Source organism: Scaptodrosophila lebanonensis, unplaced genomic scaffold (genome assembly GCF_003285725.1).
Source record: "Scaptodrosophila lebanonensis strain 11010-0011.00,11010-0021.00 unplaced genomic scaffold, SlebRS2 tig00000001-arrow-pilon, whole genome shotgun sequence".
In the NCBI taxonomy this organism is placed as follows: Eukaryota; Metazoa; Arthropoda; class Insecta; order Diptera; family Drosophilidae; genus Scaptodrosophila; species Scaptodrosophila lebanonensis.
In genome coordinates this window covers 7,057,528-7,074,530 of record NW_022060529.1, presented here as the reverse complement: position 1 = coordinate 7,074,530, position 17,003 = coordinate 7,057,528, and the positions used below count along the sequence as shown (strand labels likewise).

The 17,003-nt window shown below is 37.9% G+C and overlaps 3 protein-coding genes across 9 annotated transcripts in view; all 3 read right to left on the bottom strand.

The window, feature by feature from the left end:
• Window positions 1-2,900, bottom strand: part of LOC115634121 (potassium channel subfamily T member 2) — a 123,057-nt gene extending 120,157 nt beyond the window's left edge. For 4 of the 7 annotated variants that reach the window (XM_030531684.1, XM_030531685.1, XM_030531689.1 and 1 more), the window contains exon 1: window positions 2,501-2,900. In XM_030531684.1, coding sequence (XP_030387544.1) covers window positions 2,501-2,865 — 365 coding nt within the window. In that variant the 5' untranslated portion in view covers window positions 2,866-2,900. The remainder of the gene's footprint in view (window positions 1-2,500) is intronic. The other 3 variants (XR_003996406.1, XR_003996405.1, XM_030531688.1) reach the window with 1 other exon arrangement.
• Window positions 2,901-9,763: 6,863 nt separating this feature from the next.
• LOC115632134 (peroxiredoxin-6-like) lies at window positions 9,764-11,023 on the bottom strand. The gene is made up of 4 exons (XM_030529150.1): window positions 10,861-11,023; window positions 10,172-10,546; window positions 10,029-10,104; window positions 9,764-9,960 (listed from the first exon to the last, which is right to left on the bottom strand). The coding sequence occupies exons 1-4, from the start codon at window positions 10,941-10,943 to the stop codon at window positions 9,832-9,834; spliced, it is 663 nt and encodes a 220-aa protein (XP_030385010.1). The 5' UTR covers window positions 10,944-11,023; the 3' UTR covers window positions 9,764-9,831.
• Window positions 11,024-14,975: 3,952 nt separating this feature from the next.
• Window positions 14,976-16,860, bottom strand: LOC115634608 (actin-42A). Its single transcript, XM_030532458.1, has 2 exons — window positions 16,736-16,860; window positions 14,976-16,646 (listed from the first exon to the last, which is right to left on the bottom strand). Exon 2 carries the CDS (start codon window positions 16,619-16,621, stop codon window positions 15,491-15,493), a length of 1,131 nt encoding a protein of 376 aa, XP_030388318.1. The 5' UTR covers window positions 16,622-16,646; window positions 16,736-16,860; the 3' UTR covers window positions 14,976-15,490.
• Between the last annotated feature and the right edge of the window lie 143 nt (window positions 16,861-17,003).

Here is a 17,003-nt window from a genome sequence, read left to right as displayed (position 1 = left end):
ACATACCTTTCCAGCAACTCTCATTAAAAAAAAACAACTATGATACTCATGGTGCAGAGTCTAAATATCAATTATTATGTCAATATTAATAGATTATTACTTAGTCGAGTAGAGGCCACTGAAAGCCGTTCCATATTGTTGCCAAAAGTGTACATGTTTCAAAAGGTCAGCCCAATTAATGATAGCCAATTCGTGTAGATGCTGCTATTGCCAACGGCTGTCAAGAACAAATTGTTGAAGGCATATTTTCAAATTAATGCCTTTAACATACAGTATTCGTTTTCACAGCAATTAAATTTAAATCGGTGAAGCGCGCGGCCAAGTCTCTTTCTTTGTGCAATTAAAATAGATGGATAAACTTCCAATACTCCACTAGTTTAAAAAACAAATGTATTGATTGTAGCCCCATATCTGTACCCTTATGCCGATCCATGTCAGCATTAATTCAGCTGTCGTTAAAAAAGCCGCTACTGGTTAAATTCACTTTTGCTGTGACACTTTTGGCAGCTGCTGTGGCATTTATTTATAAACACTGAACGAAACAGTTTTGAGCATTTGATTTTGAGGTCTTAATTTTAAGCATGGAAATTGGATTTAAACAACCTCAGGCTTCGAGTAACTAAGCCCTCTATTGATTTTTTTCTAATTCAGAAGTGAGAAATTATCATTTGTTGACCATTGTTTTGGCGCGGAACACAGTTCAAACAAAAGCTGCTAGTATAGAATGGCAAGAGCATGCAAAAATCCAAATAAATCGCATTCACGGCTTTCTATTGCTTTTTCAATATGTCCTTTTTATGACATTGATTGCACTTTGTGCGAAAAAATCAAATAAAATTTAAATAAAGAACTGCACGAAAATATCGATTAGTTTTGATGGACCGCTTCAGAACGGGTATACAATATATATGTATATTGCCAGTGGCGTTTATTTACTGCCAATCTCTTACAGGGATTGTGCAGGTTAGTTTAATTTAAAGCAGCGGTCAGACATGCAAGCAATTTACACTCAAATTTGCTTCATTTGTGGTTGTTGGTAGCAGAAAACCATAGTTTTTCACCTATGTACATATACATGTGTCACTTCAAAATCAAATTTAATATAGCATGGCTTCTAAAATTTAAATACACAATTTTCAAAATATTTCAAGTAAACCATGCCATTAAATAAATACTAGATTTTGTATGACTCTAATATCTCATACAACTAACTCAATTCAATATATGATGGACGAATTTAGTTTGTCTAAAGTCTATAACAAAAAACATTTGTACTTACATGTTTTCACATCTACTTTTTAGTTTCAAACGAACAAAAGCTATTTTATTCGGCAACAGCCAATAAAAATAACCTTTTGTTTTCGTACTTGCTTATGTCATTTAAAAATTGAACCAGACCTGCGCAGCACTTTGAGTTAATTTAGTGCAAACTCCAAACTTAAGTGGAAAACGTGTAAGAATTGATTATATTATTTGACGAATGTTAGCTTCACTCACCATGCAATTTGATATATGTATGTTTGGAGTTTATTCAACTAGATGACAAACTGTCCCACTGCCCTGCACTGAATTTGAATCCCTAATCATAAATCACAGACAGTAATTAATCCGTGTTCTACGAATTAAAGCTTGTCACTAAAATGTCCCTAATTTTATTAATTAAGGTTAATATTAACTCACTAACAAATGCTGAAATCGTTCAATCAAATGTATATATACAAGTATGTGCATATTATTCGCAAATTGGTTACATTTTTTTACTACTCTCAGTCATGCAAATAAAAAATGCATCCATTTTCAACACATTATCTTCAACAATATGCTCGCCGAGATAAATTAAATGTCAGCAATTTAATTGACATAAATAATTGAATATTTAGCACATTTATCAAGGGGGAGAGAGAACACGCTGCAAATTTATTTGTTGAGATACTTGTGCGACTTCCTTTTTTCTATATTTTGTTCTTTTTCTTCTAAGAATACAATGACAATACTTAGGTCCTTTGTGCTATCAGCGTAGGCGTGACGCTAAACGTTTTTAGCCTGTCCCTGTGTCTAATGTTGAGTGAAAATCGATTAATCGATTTGAGTAAGTGCCATAAATTATGCATAGTTAGTATACACATGTACACGCATTGTATATACGTTCGAGCTCTACGCCAATCGCGTTGTGACCAAGTTCCTTGCAAATGCAATTACTCGTACTTTTAGCACAATTCTGCCCCTAATCGCTCGCAACTACATACTTGTATATAGTCGTACATGTTTACAAATATATATCAATAGTGGGCATAAGACACATAATTTCCATATTTTACTTAATTTTGTTGAATTTGTTTAGTACCCTTTGGGTACTTAGGCTTATCTTAGGCTTATGAACTGGCTTTAATTTCTAACACAATTTCCCTGAAAATTCCTAATTTAAACTAAAGTGCTCCCAGCTGCTTGGGACGCGGTTTTTTCATAACTTTCTCAATTAAGAAGTTGGCCAAAAACTTACCTTTCACCATCATCGTTGAATGAGAAATCGCCGAGCAGTAGATCTCGAAAGCGATACCGTGGCTGTATAATGCGCGACATGTTGATATTGTTGTGGTTGTTGTCGTTGTTATTATTGTTACATTGAGGTGTTGATGTTAATGCGGGAGTGTCAATATTTTGAGTTTCGTGGCAACTTTTCGCTTTTGTGGTCGTTATCGTCGGCACCCTAAATGCAAGGCCAACCGGCACAGCTGCACTTGTCGCTTCAGTTTCAGTGTCAGGCTCAGCCTCAACTTCGCCAGCTTCGGTCGCTGCAGCTGCTTGAAAGTCACTAAAGTCCGTTACATTTATTAAACACTCATCGGCAGCTGCTGCGGCAGCCATCGGCCGCCGCTTTCTCTGCACTACGCCGCCCAACTCATCCTCTCGTGTCGCACTGGTGCCCGTCAATAAGTAGCCGCCACTGGCCCGATTGGGCCGTGGCGAACGTAGGCGAGTCCACAGATTGGCGAGTATCTTGCACGGACCACACACCTCTACGCAATGTGACACGGTTCGCAGGGCCTATCGGTGTGTTCAGTGTGCTTGGTGTGTTTGGTGTGTGTATGTGCACTCTTACACTTGAGCGGGTAATGTAATTAAATTAATTTAAGTTTAAAACCATGTTGTCATGGCGTTTGAGGCCGCGTCAATTGCGTCTTTTTAAGGTTGTGCATTGCGCTGCAAAACAAAAAATACAAGATTTTACATTTAGTTAACAAGTTGGCTAAAAACGCATTCAAATATAACAAATGTGTGTTTATAAGTCTCAAATTCAATCCTTTCCAGCGGGCTTATGCACAAAGCAAAAAAACAAACAAAAATCCAGCAAACCCTTACGTGTACTTATAGGTTTTCGCAATTGCAATCGCAGTGTGTAGCAAATCAATGTCAAAGGTAAGAAATCAGGTTTTTTCAATCAAAACCACAAGTCAAGCACAATAACCGAACAAACAAAAAGCAAACCACAGAACGAGGCAATGACGTCGGGTCCTCCACTCTCTGCTCCTTTTTCAACCACACTGAGAAATTCATCAAGTAGTATTCTGGCGACCCACAGCTCTCCATGCCCAGTCAGCGAGAGCCCAGACAACCGCTATTATTTACTGTTTTTCAGGCTGCGAAATCAAATCATTTCCCAAGCATTAGACATAAGACAAACGATGCGTATGCATCCTCATCAAGATGGGAACTTCTCACGCTATACCTGCGCACAGTGTGACTTTTTTTCAGTCAGCATGATTAAATTTCTGTATCCTGCCGATATAAATGGATACATAAGAGCTCATTTAGTTTTACTTTTCGGGAAGGAGAGCTCGATACTATTACATACAAAAAGGATTTAAGCAGTCAATACATCCTCGAAAACAATAACTTAGCAATTACTCATATAATATTGCTATTCCGAACTCGAGGTACCATTTTTATCAGAATTTATTGGCTGGGATTAAATTTAAATTCAAAATGGGGGTGTATAGTACAGTTTTTTTATGGTTCAGCCTGATTCAGTCAAACTTAATGCTTATTTCCACTAAGAATGTAATATTCCCTCAAACTATGGAACTAATATAAAGTAAAAAGAAATTTGTGAGAGCTTTAAAGTAAAATATATCTGTTGTTTTCATTTCCATTTTTATGCCCTGTAGTGAAGTTGAGCCCGCTCTGGCATTCTTTCCTTCTTTTAAAATTTGTTGGTCGCTTATTTGCCAAAGTTTTACATTGTGCGGCGAGTATGCCTCTCAGAGACTCTTAACCCAAGTGTTTGTAACAGTTGGAAGTGCTTCTTGGAGTTTGTGAAAAATTTGCACAATTATTGCGTCATTGCCAGCGATGTGGAGCCTTGTGCTGATAGCCTAGTGTCCTGGGGGCCAGGTGCGTTTGTGTCCCTACATTTAATACGCTTTGAACGCCAAGCTTCTGAATAAGCTGTCGGTGTGTGTTTGTGTTGCGCATTAATTAGATTTGTGCTCAGCTCCCTGGCACTGGCATATTTATCTGCGCCTCCTTGAAATATTTCGCTTAAATTGTTTTTAATTACTTGCAGCAAATTTACGCTAACTAATTTACAAATTTGTAGCTGAGCCTTTGTCATCGTGAATTTGGGGCTAGTTCTAATTAGCAAAAGATGCGGCAGGATGTGTAATTATTTATAAGTTTTTCAATTAACTATTGTGGCTCATTTCAGGTAAACCAATCTTCATTTGATTCATTTTAAAGTACTTGCCTAAAAGTATGCAATAATATTTGCCACATTTCCGCTCCAAATTATTTAAAATTCAAACAAAGGAGAAGTAAAAAGAAGAAGAAAAGCAAGGCCGCTTTTGCAATTTTGGGGCGCAGAAATTATTTACTTAACATAAACCGATTTGGATGATATCAAATAAAAACACTCAATTACTTTTAAAAGCTATAATATTTTTTAGAACTGTGAACAGCTTGCTGCCTGTCATCTTACTACTTAGCACAAGTTCTTTGCATTCATCTGTGGACTTAAATCATCAAAAACGAATACAATCCCCAAATATTCCAATTTAATTATGTACATAAGATGAGTAAATGGAAGCAAGTATGACGAGTTTGTTATCGCGGGTCAGATTTAAGGTGCCTGCAGAAAAAAACTTTCTGAAATGCTTGTATTAAATCAAAAAAACCCCAATTTAAACGATGTACAAGAAAAAATTCAAACGATGCAACGGGTAGTGCTAATTTTAGCCAAATTTGAGGGTAACATATGTACATACATATATTTGAAATTGGTTGTGGTCAACAACCGGCCAACAATCAGCTAACACTTTTGTGCACATTATCCAATTGGACCGGCACGTCAGGACCACATGATGGAATCGTGCCCGAAAGCTTTAGCAACAAATTTAATTTATAATCATTATTTATGATACACGCATTTGCCTCAACAAAAGGACGCTTTCAATATATATCCTGCCATTACCGATGCCCATAATGCCTTAATTATGTTTCTGGAGCCAAGCAAAATAGGTCGGCACCATACGCAGTGCCGACAAATTTTGATTTATAGACACCGGCTGTGCGCTATGAACACTCGACCTTGGACAGACACCTACACGCTAGCTTAGCCCGATTCGACTAGAGCCAGTGAAGCAGTCAGACAGTTGACCAGTCAGTCAGTCAGCCACTCAGCCGGCCTGGCAGCCAGTCAGATAGGCGGGCTGATAACAAATTATGGCTTTACATGCGCGCATTCCAAATTCCAAGGCAACAAATTTGTATACCAATACCTTTCATTTTGAGAATATAGAAGAAAGGATTCGCGTGCGCTATGTGGCAGGACAGTGGCATGCCGCTGGTGTTCATCATACTTTTGCTTACATATTCATCAACAATAATTGCCTAGACGGTTAGTCAGTGTGGTGGTTGTTCTTGTTATTATTGTGTTGTGGCTGCTAGCGACTGTTTTCATAAGCCCTTTCTTCAACCTGTCCTTCCGACCCTTGCGACCCCTTGAATGTTCGTGTTTTTCTTGCGTACCGGCTCTTTCTTTATTATTCTTTGTCACAATGTCCCAGAACGAGTCCGTAAGTTGTGCGCCTTTGAGTGACTTGGTTTTTATTGTTGTACTTGGAACGTACATACAGATACGTATATATTACCCAAAGGCCCCAAGCTCACAGCTCAGCTCACAGGTCACATCCCACATTCGCTAAAGCCCGCACTTTTCACCATTGTTTTTGTTGTTGTTGATTTTTTGGGCAACTGCTCAGGCACTTGGAATATTTTATAAGAAAACTTGACCTGCTTTACTGTACCACAACGGCAAGAACAATGGCAAGAGATGAACGAGTGGCAAACGAAAAATCCCTACTCACTCCCCTCCTATGCCCCCCAGAATCGAAAGAAACCGCCAACCTACTCGTCAAATACTTATTGTTTTATTATTGTATCTGTCTGTCGCTTTTCGCACATTCGTGCCGATTTCTGCTTCTCTTTCCATCCAATTGGCCACCTTTTATTTATTTTCTGTTTTTTTTTCGAGCTTAATTATTATTAATATTTCATAAAGTGTCAGGGGGTGTAGGTCGAAATGACCATTTCAATGAGAAAGATTAAAAAAACTTTTCTGAAACGTTTGTATATATTTCAAGCTCATGCTGTTAATTCAGCTGCGAGTCCATATGTCTGTATCTCTGTCTGTCTAACTGTCTGCCTGTCTCTGTGTGTGTGTTTGTCTGTCAGTCTGCCAGTCTGACTTTCAATTTTCAGTTCAACTTTTTCGGCTGCCCTTCTTCGGCGTCCGAATTATCCCTGTTAAGCTGAAAATTATATTTAAATATTTATTTTATGTTTTTCATTTCGTTTGAAAGCTCTCAGTGGTCGGTATATGTATATGTATACTTGTAGGTTTCCACGAATACGCGTTGTTTGTATATGTTTGAGAAAAACATAGGAAAACGCAAAAAAGAAGCTCGGCAATATGGTTTACGAGCTTAATAAGCTTGGTAATAGTTTAACCTTTATTTTTTGGTAAATTAATTCGTTGAACTGGCAATTGATTTCTTTCGCACTTATTCTTCCGTTGAACACAAAATCAGTATATGTAGACAACGTCCTATTCAGGCAAATTTATCACGATACGAAATCTTTTATAAAAAGTTGATTTGTCAGAAAATGATTTATTTCTCAAGACATGAAGACCAAAACGATGACTGAGAACCAGTTTGTATTGCGAAAGGGTAACAAATTCTTTCTGATAAAAAATAAGTAAGTGCGCAAACAGTAGGTACATAGCCCATGACGGAGAAGATATATACATAGTTTCGCCGCAGAAGATAACTTTTAGCGCAATTTTTTGTAAAGGTAGCATTATCTTCTTTAAAATAGTTGATTGTGTGCTAAATAACCATCTACCTTTTTTTTAAAAACGAACGAAATGTTTTAATTATTGTTTATTGAACATTGGTAAACAACTGATTAAATTAAATTAATAATTAAATCAAATAAAAACACACAAATCAAATTTACACACTAGGCATATACTTGTAAGACGTTGCAGAAACCGGATCTTAAATATTAACCATATTAAAAATTGTTCCGATTGATATTTTATTAAAGGGTAAAAATAATAAAAATAGCTCCAACTTATAACTGTTATGGCCATTGTGACAAGGCGATCAGAATATTTATAATTGACTTTAGTTTTTAGTTTTTAATCATGTTGAATTCATCTGATAATCAGTAGATCACTTAGACTGCTTTTAGTAATTTATTTGCGATTACGTTTGCATAATTGAGGTATACGGACATTACGGTCTCTGTTGTGAAAGCATTGCTGATTGTGCTTTTGCAATTTATTTTATGTTTATATTCTTTTTTATTATCTTTTGCTGTCCTTGTTTGTAATGACTACATGGTGTGTTTTGCAAACACCACAGCTACAAAATTGCCAAAACTTTTTTCCTATCACATACGGAACTAGTGGTATAATGAAATGCATTATTCACATCCAAATACACACAGAGATATATGTACATATATAGATATGTATGCTCACCTTTGGCGACTCTTTAACACTTTGTTACCGGAGATGTCAATGTTTCTGGCATGTGTGAACGTAGTTGTGGGAACTTTTTTGCATACTGAACTTTTTTTTTGGCACTTTTATGCAATGCAGATAGATGGACACAACTTTTCGTTCACATATATATATTTATTCCTTTGGCAGCACGGCAGTAAGACAGAAAACAAATGCCAAAGGACACGCAGAAACGATCTCTAGCACTTAATGTTGCTCCTGAGAGGAGAGTGCGGATTTTTATCTAATTTGCCTTGGTCTTAAAACATATTGCTGTTGTTGTTCTTGTTGCTCCCGCGTGTCTTTGCTGTTTTGTTGTAGTTGTAGTAAGCCCTCGGATTAGATGATTACAAGAAACGTGAGGCATCAACTAAAATATTTGCACACACATGTATGTATATTCTACATACTCGTATGTATTTACATATGGTACCTAAATAGCAAACTACTGTAAGACGAGCTCGTAAATATACAAAAAGCGAACACGCACACACTCACACACACAGCACGGAACAGACAGACAAACAACAATCAAGAAAGTTGCGTGGGCGCCGGCGCCACTGACAATGGAATGACAATGACGAAAACTTTTGCTGCAGAAAAAACCGTTTTTGATTCGCTACGTAAAGAGGACGACTTGAGACGTGATTGTGACAAGTCCCGAAACACGGCAAAAATGAATTGGCATAAGCCGTTATGTCAAACCGTTAGAGGCAACCGCACGCGCGCATGGCTAAATTTGAACTGAGGCCAACTGAACTGAGCAGCTGGCACTCACATGGGCGCCAAAGTAAGAACAGTGGCACAAGGAAAGAGGAGGAAGCGGCACAACGAAAGAACAAGTGGCTCAGTCGCATTGCCATGTGGTTGTCGTTGTTGTTGGGCTTATCAAAAACAGCTGTGCCAGAGCAAAGCAGCGCAGTGGCCAAAACTTTGGCATACAAAAAAGCTTCAACAAAAGCTTTACACTCTGCGGTGAAATATTGGACTCAGGTGGAATATTTAAAAAGCATTATCTTTCCAAGTCTTATAAATACATAATTCTTAAAGGGTTCTTGTTTCTAAATCATTCAACAAATTTACAATAAAGTTCTTAAAAATTATGGTGTGACCAACAAAGACTGTCATGTTAATAGTCTCATGTTTCTTTTTTTGCTTTTATGCTTATGCATAAAAACATAACATAACTACCTTGTAGAAGATGTAGGACTGCTTTCTGTCTAAAAACTTTTTTTCAACCCTCCCATACATTAATATAATATTTTTACTTATTTTTATAGTTCTTAAATAAATAAATAAAATACATACATTTAAAATAGAAACATAAAACAGAATAGAATAGAAAATATATACTTTCACCAAGAACAACAGCATAGCTTGCCGGACTGGCTAATAAAATTCCCCCACCGTGTCGGATTCGTTATTAGATATTTTTGTCATTTTTATAGGCTTTTTTATTTCATTAGTTTTATTTAGTTTAAGTTGTCTATTGTATTGATTTTTTTATGTACATCGACTGCATTGTTTGTCGCTGAATAATTAATAAATAAATAATCAGGCAGAATTCGCTCGATAGAATAATTGGTTAAAAACCTTATATCATTTGTCTAATCGTTTTTTTAGGAGCATAATTTGGTTACTTAATTTTTTATGTAAATGTGTTAAACTTCGATAAATGGTTATTAAAATACGAAAAAGTTATCAGAGTTTATAAAAAAATCATTGGTATATTTAGTCTTTCCATATAACATATGTACAAAATAAAATTAATAATTCTCTGTGGTGCGCACATAATTGACGCCAGATGGCATTTCCACCTTGTCAAAGCCCTTCGGGAAGAGCTTATGAGCCTCCGCATCGGTAACAGTTGGTAAAATCATGACCTTGGTGCCAGGCTGGACAACAAAATAATAAAATCACAATTGGTTAAAGGCTAAGAAAGGAATTTTAAGGAAACACTTACAGTCCAGTTGGCGGGGGTGGCCACTACTTGCAAGCGATCCGTCAATTGTAGAGAGTCAATTACACGCAATATTTCACTAAAAAAAATGTTAAAAAACAAATACCATCAACTGTGCCTTTAAATAAAGACTCCATTAGACTTACTCAACATTGCGACCTGTAGACATCGGGTAGAACATGGACAGACGAACCTTGTGATCGGGACTGATGACAAACAAAGCTCGAATCGTTTTGCCAATTTCGGGATCCTTCTTCTGGTCCTCATCCAACATTCCCAAGCTTACGGCCAAATCGCGAGTGGGATCGGCAATAATGGGATAGGGAAACTCGCCGGGAATATCCAGACAATAGCTCTTGATGTCGTTGACCCAGTCAACATGCGATTCCAGTGGGTCCACCGAATGGGCCAAGCACTTGGTATTACGTTTGGCAAACTCCGGCTGGTGAACGGCAATCCGACCCAACTCTGTGGTACAAACGGGTGTAAAATCGGAGGGATGCGAGAAGAGCACCACCCACCTATTTGTATATAAAAAATATATACATATGTATGTAGTGTGTATAAATTATTACAACAAATATATGTTGTAAATTGAGTAACTCAATTATAGCAACCAGAGGCTTGTGTGGTTACCCAACTGAATATCACATTTTTTTATATGGAAAGCACACAAAATGCAGGGACAAGTCTAAACAAAGCTTGCCATTTTAGTTGTGCATGTCAACTACATTTATCGGATACAAACATGTGTGGGGTACTAAGTATATGCTTAAGTGGCCATTTAGTGGCGTACTTACACTAATAGTTAAATAATTCATTAATTAGGACTTACGAGTTGCCCTGCCATTCGTGGAAATTGATGGGACCCTTGGTGGTGTCGGCTTTGAAATTTGGTACAGTCTGGCCCAAACGCATCTTGAAGGATTGGTTTTTGTTTTTCGTTTTTAATCAAACAATTCTTTACAACACTTGCTATATGTAGCTGCTTGAAGCACAATCGCTTACTGACTGATCTACAGCTCAAATGCCTCCCATATTTATACTCGCTTGCAATACCGGCTCCGAGAGTCCAAACAAATACTAGTGCGTGTGCGCTTGTGTTTGTGGCAAAGTGGGCGCTGTCTTACATACACACATGTACATATCTATGTATGTATGCAAGAATGTGTGTGTAGATAGCGTCGACGGGAGCTAATACGGCACGCCTGACCTTATCTGGTACATGTGCATACATACATATGTTTGTTTCTTAATGCAGTAGTTTCGGGGGGAAACAAGGAGTAGGAACATTAAGTACATATGCATGTATTTATATAAATAGTACCTATGTATGTATTTACATATGTATATACTAACTCGCTCAGGCTACACTGTGGCCTCGCGTTTTATAACCAGAAATTTCCAGTTCCTCTGATGAAATAGCTTTGAGCAACTTAAAATGGCACATGGCGTGATTCTATTGCGCCTTGCAGAATTTGAATGTACAGGGTTTATTTTTTGGAATCATAAGCCCTAAAGGAGAATGTTCCTGAACAGCTGGTAAAACAGGTGTGCCTCGCACCGGCTACCGACCGTTTCTTCTATTCAATTCGTAAACAGAGAGCTAGTTAAGGCCCCGAATGCCAAGAGCGCACTTCAATCTGTGACTGTATTAGTGACTACCATACAATTTTCAATACTTATACACCATTTTACGCTCCCATGAGTACTTCAACATTACTTTACGTATGCCTTGTGTAGGCAGTCGTGAAATAACCAAAAGTCGAGAGAATAGTAGCCGAGAGAGCAACTGAAAGCTTGATTGTGTGAGTGTCATCCATACAAACCGCAATACATTGAAAGATTGGCGCTCTTGAAAAACTTGCTACACATGTATGTATGTAAATACATGTGTACACGCTATACCAGGCCTTATCTGGAATGAAATACTATAAACAAATACTGTTTATTGCAAAGCAAAAAATAGTTGTCAAGCAACAACAGCAGGGGTAGAGAATAATTAAATATACTTAATCATGACAAACAAGTGTGTTTTTTTTTGCGTATTTCGTTGCTTTTTCAAAAAATACTATACATACAACCATTCTAGCTTTTATGATGAAATAACTTCAGGGTTATTAAAATTTTTCTATTGCTTTTTAATTAGATTAAATATGAGCCATTATTGGTATTATAAATCCCACAGGATAAGTTTCCAAACAGCTCCGTCTTCCACCGGCTATCGACTGCTCCATCCATTCTATTCGTAAACAGAGAGCTAACTAAGGCCCCGAATGCCAAGAGCGCGCTTCAATCTGTGACTGTATGGGTGACTACCAACGATTTTTCAATACTAATACACAAATTTATGCTCCCATGAGCATTCGGACGTAACTTAATGTGTCTCGTGTTTAGTGTTTCGTGAAATTTTTAAAAATCCGAGAGAATAGTAGCCGAGAGAGCAACTCAAAACTAGATTGTGTGTGTGCGCCCATACGATTTGCAAAATACGTTGAATGTTGATGCTCCTAGAATACCTTCTATGGATACCACTGAGCGAAGAACGCAAGAAAGTCTTTGCCAGTACCAATTTATTAAATGCAGGAATTACGTTAATATGAATGTAGAATTGCTGCACATTTGTACGTATAATATGTGGCTAACTAAGAAATTAATCATAAAATCATATTCAAAATCAATGTTAGGAAATCAATTCCTTCACCATTTATTTTCAAATATTAAAGAAGGGCATAAACCTTTCAAATTAACAAACGTGTCTATTGAAATCACAGAAAATTTTCCACTGACACGCTTATCAAAAACCTGTACTTTACCCTACAAAACAAGAAAACAATTATTTGTGTATGCACATATGAAAATACTAACGTACATACATACATATGTATGTACGTGTACAGATGTATGTATGTAGTGATAAGAAAGGAGGGACAAGAAGAGGTAGGCTACATACTGACATACTACATATATACATGCTTTTGGTTTTAGACATGTACGCTTATGGCTTCAAATATTGGCGGACATTTTTAACAGTTGTTAAAAAAAAAGCGACACTAAATATTAAATTATTCTACACGATGATAACCTTTCTAATACCTTTTTGACAAAGATGAATAGGTTATTAGTTGATATTAAATCTTCACAGTTTTAAGAAAAGGATGTTTCAGGCATATGTCGATTCGTCATAGACATGAATTTCTTCGGTTCACCGGCGCTTATTCTATATTTTTTGAAAATGGTGTTTTTATTCAAAATTAGACTTACCCGCCCAAAGTAAGCTTTTCAGCACTGCCACCTGGTTTCTGGTTTTCCAGCACTGGCGATACTCGCTACATTACAATCGGTGCTGCCACCCTGTCCATATTCTGTCGTACAACATCTTCCATCGTTATATTTAAATATGTGCGAAGAAAATTGTCTACTGGCCTAAAAAACAATTACTTTTAAAGGGGGGGGGGGGGGGGGGGGGGGATTTCATTCCCCTAAGTAAGTTGTTAAGCCTCCGTCAGTTTATATTACTATCACCAGATTGATTGACGGAATTAGATTCTTTCTTAAAGGAAAATCTATTTTATATGTCACAATTGAAGAATTGTAAATAACTGCAGAAACGATCATAAGTAGTTTTTTTTTGGATAAACGATTCACCTTTTCAACATTTTAGGAATAAATATATATCATGTGCTTCTCAATTATAGTCTGGTTTCTGTTTGTGTTTGAAGCTCATTAAATGTAAAGTTCTTTAAAAATTTATATTCCTATTAGACTTGATTACCGACTAACCATATGCACATACTATTTACTCCTACTGCACCTAAGAAATTCTAGGAGGGAAAGAAACTAATGTTATCATGGAAAACCACACACCATAATATAAATACACGTATGTGCAATCTACAAACTATTTGCTTGAGTCAGCAATTTGTCATTTATTTATTTGATGTTAAATGTTATTCAAACCTAAGATTTATATATGGTAGAAAAGCCTGTCAAAGATCGATCCATTAGCTGCACCTCTGATCTGGGATTGGGTATACATAGCTTTAAGAATAGTAATAATAAAATATTTATGGCTACCAATACTTAGAACAAGAGTAAATCGAAATATTTTAATAGTTCGATGAGTTTTTTCAATGCCCATTGTTTTCATGCATTTCGGCTCAGAAACTCGAATTGGGTTTTGATTCTCATTCCTCACTCCCTCATGACATTGGATGGGTGCGCCTTTAAAAGTAGCAGCAAAATCTAAAATGAATGATTCAATAAATGAACAATGTCACTTATTGTTACCATTTCAATCATTGCGGCTGAATGTTTGTTTGAATCGAATTTGACCCTCTCCTATCCCTCCCTACCCTAGCCACTTTTTGTGAATTAATTCGGCCAATGCACAGCTGAAACATATATGTATGTACTATGTATATATATGCATGTGTATATAGTAGATATGTATATAGGAATGTGTACACAATTTATACAATTGTTTTGTATTGCCTGCCGTTTTGCGCTGCGATTGCCTTTTAAGGTAAACAAAATGCTGAGTAGCAGTTATTAGCTCTACTTGTAATCGACCAGCGTTAGGCACAAATAACAACAGCAACAACAACTGCAACAACCACTCCAACAAAACATTACTGGGCAAGGCCTCGCTCCCCTCTACTGATAAGCAACGCATCCAAAATCACACCCGCACTTAAAAAGAAGCAGATATTTTCATTTGTTTATCAGAAACTTCCTGTGAGACGAGTCTTTTCTTATTGTTTTTTCGCTGCTTTTAATATTTTTAGCGTTAATCGCTCTTAAATCACTATCGCCTTATTAGTAAGCGTTTCATTATCGTACGCCAGCCGAATAAACGCATGACCAATATTTCCATTTCCATATAATTGGACAGCTCATTCAACAAGTTTTAAATAGTTTGCGGTTGGGGAAATGAAAAACTCACACATAGATGTTTCAGTTCGTCGCTTTGTTTATTGGTTTAATAAGCGTTTACAAATTATTTTTTTTTAATGTATGGTATGTGTAATACATATGTATGTAGTAGGAATGCTTTAAAGTTTATGCTTAAACCGAAAGATGGATGAACTTTAAATAACGCCAAATTGTGCGTAGAACTCGTGAATTTCGAAGGAACACAAAATTGGTTTGCTTAAGTGTATGAAAATGGAATGATGTATTCATGTATATGTATGTATTATAAGTGTTTATAAAAGTACTTTATAGGGTGTAAAATATCTTTGTTGTTTTTTTGGGGAGCGTGAGCGTTGTTTTCCGCCGAAGAAGTCCCTCTGTTGTCCCTGCGCGCAATTACATCTATGCCTGCAATAGTTTTTCTTCTTTTTTTTGGTGCTCGTCCTACACGTTTATACCAATACACTATCCTTATATGAAAATCGAACAAAACTATTGATGACATCGATGCGAGACGCAAAGCGGCTACGCCCACAACCAGCCGAAGCCGTTTAGAAGCATTTGCGGTGAACAATTGAGGGTCCAGACTCATCGTACTCCTGCTTGGAGATCCACATTTGCTGGAATGTGGACAACGAGGCCAGAATAGAGCCACCGATCCAGACAGAGTATTTGCGCTCGGGCGGAGCGACAATCTTGATCTTCATGGTGGACGGAGCCAGGGCAGTAATCTCTTTCTGCATGCGGTCAGCAATGCCTGGATACATGGTGGTACCGCCCGACAACACTGTGTTGGCATACAAGTCCTTGCGAATATCGACATCGCACTTCATAATCGAGTTGTAAGTGGTCTCATGTATGCCGCAGGCCTCCATGCCCAAGAACGAGGGCTGGAACAGGGACTCGGGACAACGGAACCGCTCGTTGCCAATGGTGATGACCTGTCCATCGGGCAACTCATAGGACTTCTCGAGCGAGGAGCTGGAAGCTGCAGTTGCCATTTCCTGCTCAAAGTCCAGGGCGACATAGCACAATTTCTCCTTAATGTCGCGCACAATTTCACGCTCGGCAGTGGTGGTAAACGAGTAGCCACGTTCGGTAAGGATCTTCATCAAGTAGTCGGTCAAGTCCCGACCGGCCAGGTCCAGACGTAAAATGGCATGTGGCAATGCATAACCCTCATATATGGGGACGGTGTGCGAGACACCGTCTCCAGAGTCGAGGACAATGCCAGTGGTACGACCAGAAGCATATAGCGAGAGTACGGCCTGGATGGCGACATACATGGCCGGGGTGTTGAAGGTCTCGAACATGATCTGAGTCATTTTCTCGCGGTTGGCCTTGGGATTTAAAGGAGCTTCGGTGAGCAGGACAGGATGCTCCTCTGGGGCGACACGCAGCTCGTTATAAAAAGTGTGGTGCCAAATTTTCTCCATATCGTCCCAATTGGTTACAATTCCGTGCTCAATGGGATACTTTAGTGTAAGGATACCACGCTTGCTCTGAGCCTCGTCGCCCACATACGAGTCCTTCTGCCCCATACCAACCATTACGCCTTGGTGACGTGGTCGGCCCACAATTGATGGGAAGACTGCGCGTGGTGCGTCATCGCCGGCAAAGCCGGCTTTGCACATACCGGAACCATTATCGACAACCAAAGCGGCAACTTCTTCGTCACACATGTTCTTAATGAGTTAGTTTAGCTTTCTGCAAATGAAAAAGTCACCAAATATGTATACTCCAATTAGTAACACAGACTTGAGCTCAACGCGCACGCACCGTCACAATTTTATTACCTTTTAAGGAAATAGTCTAGATACGAAAAACTTTTTCAAGTTTCACAATTTGAGCCGCTACGTAAACCAGACACAATGACTGACGCTCCTCAAATAAATCTGACCGACGCCTACTTTTTCGAATATGGTGGTTGAAAATGTTCGGTTGATGCCATTCAAGCATCGATACGATACGAGTAACTACTTTAGGTAGTCGAATATCGAAAATCCCGCCGATACATCAAATATGCTGGATTCATTAAATTTAATGCACTTTCGTAAATAGTAA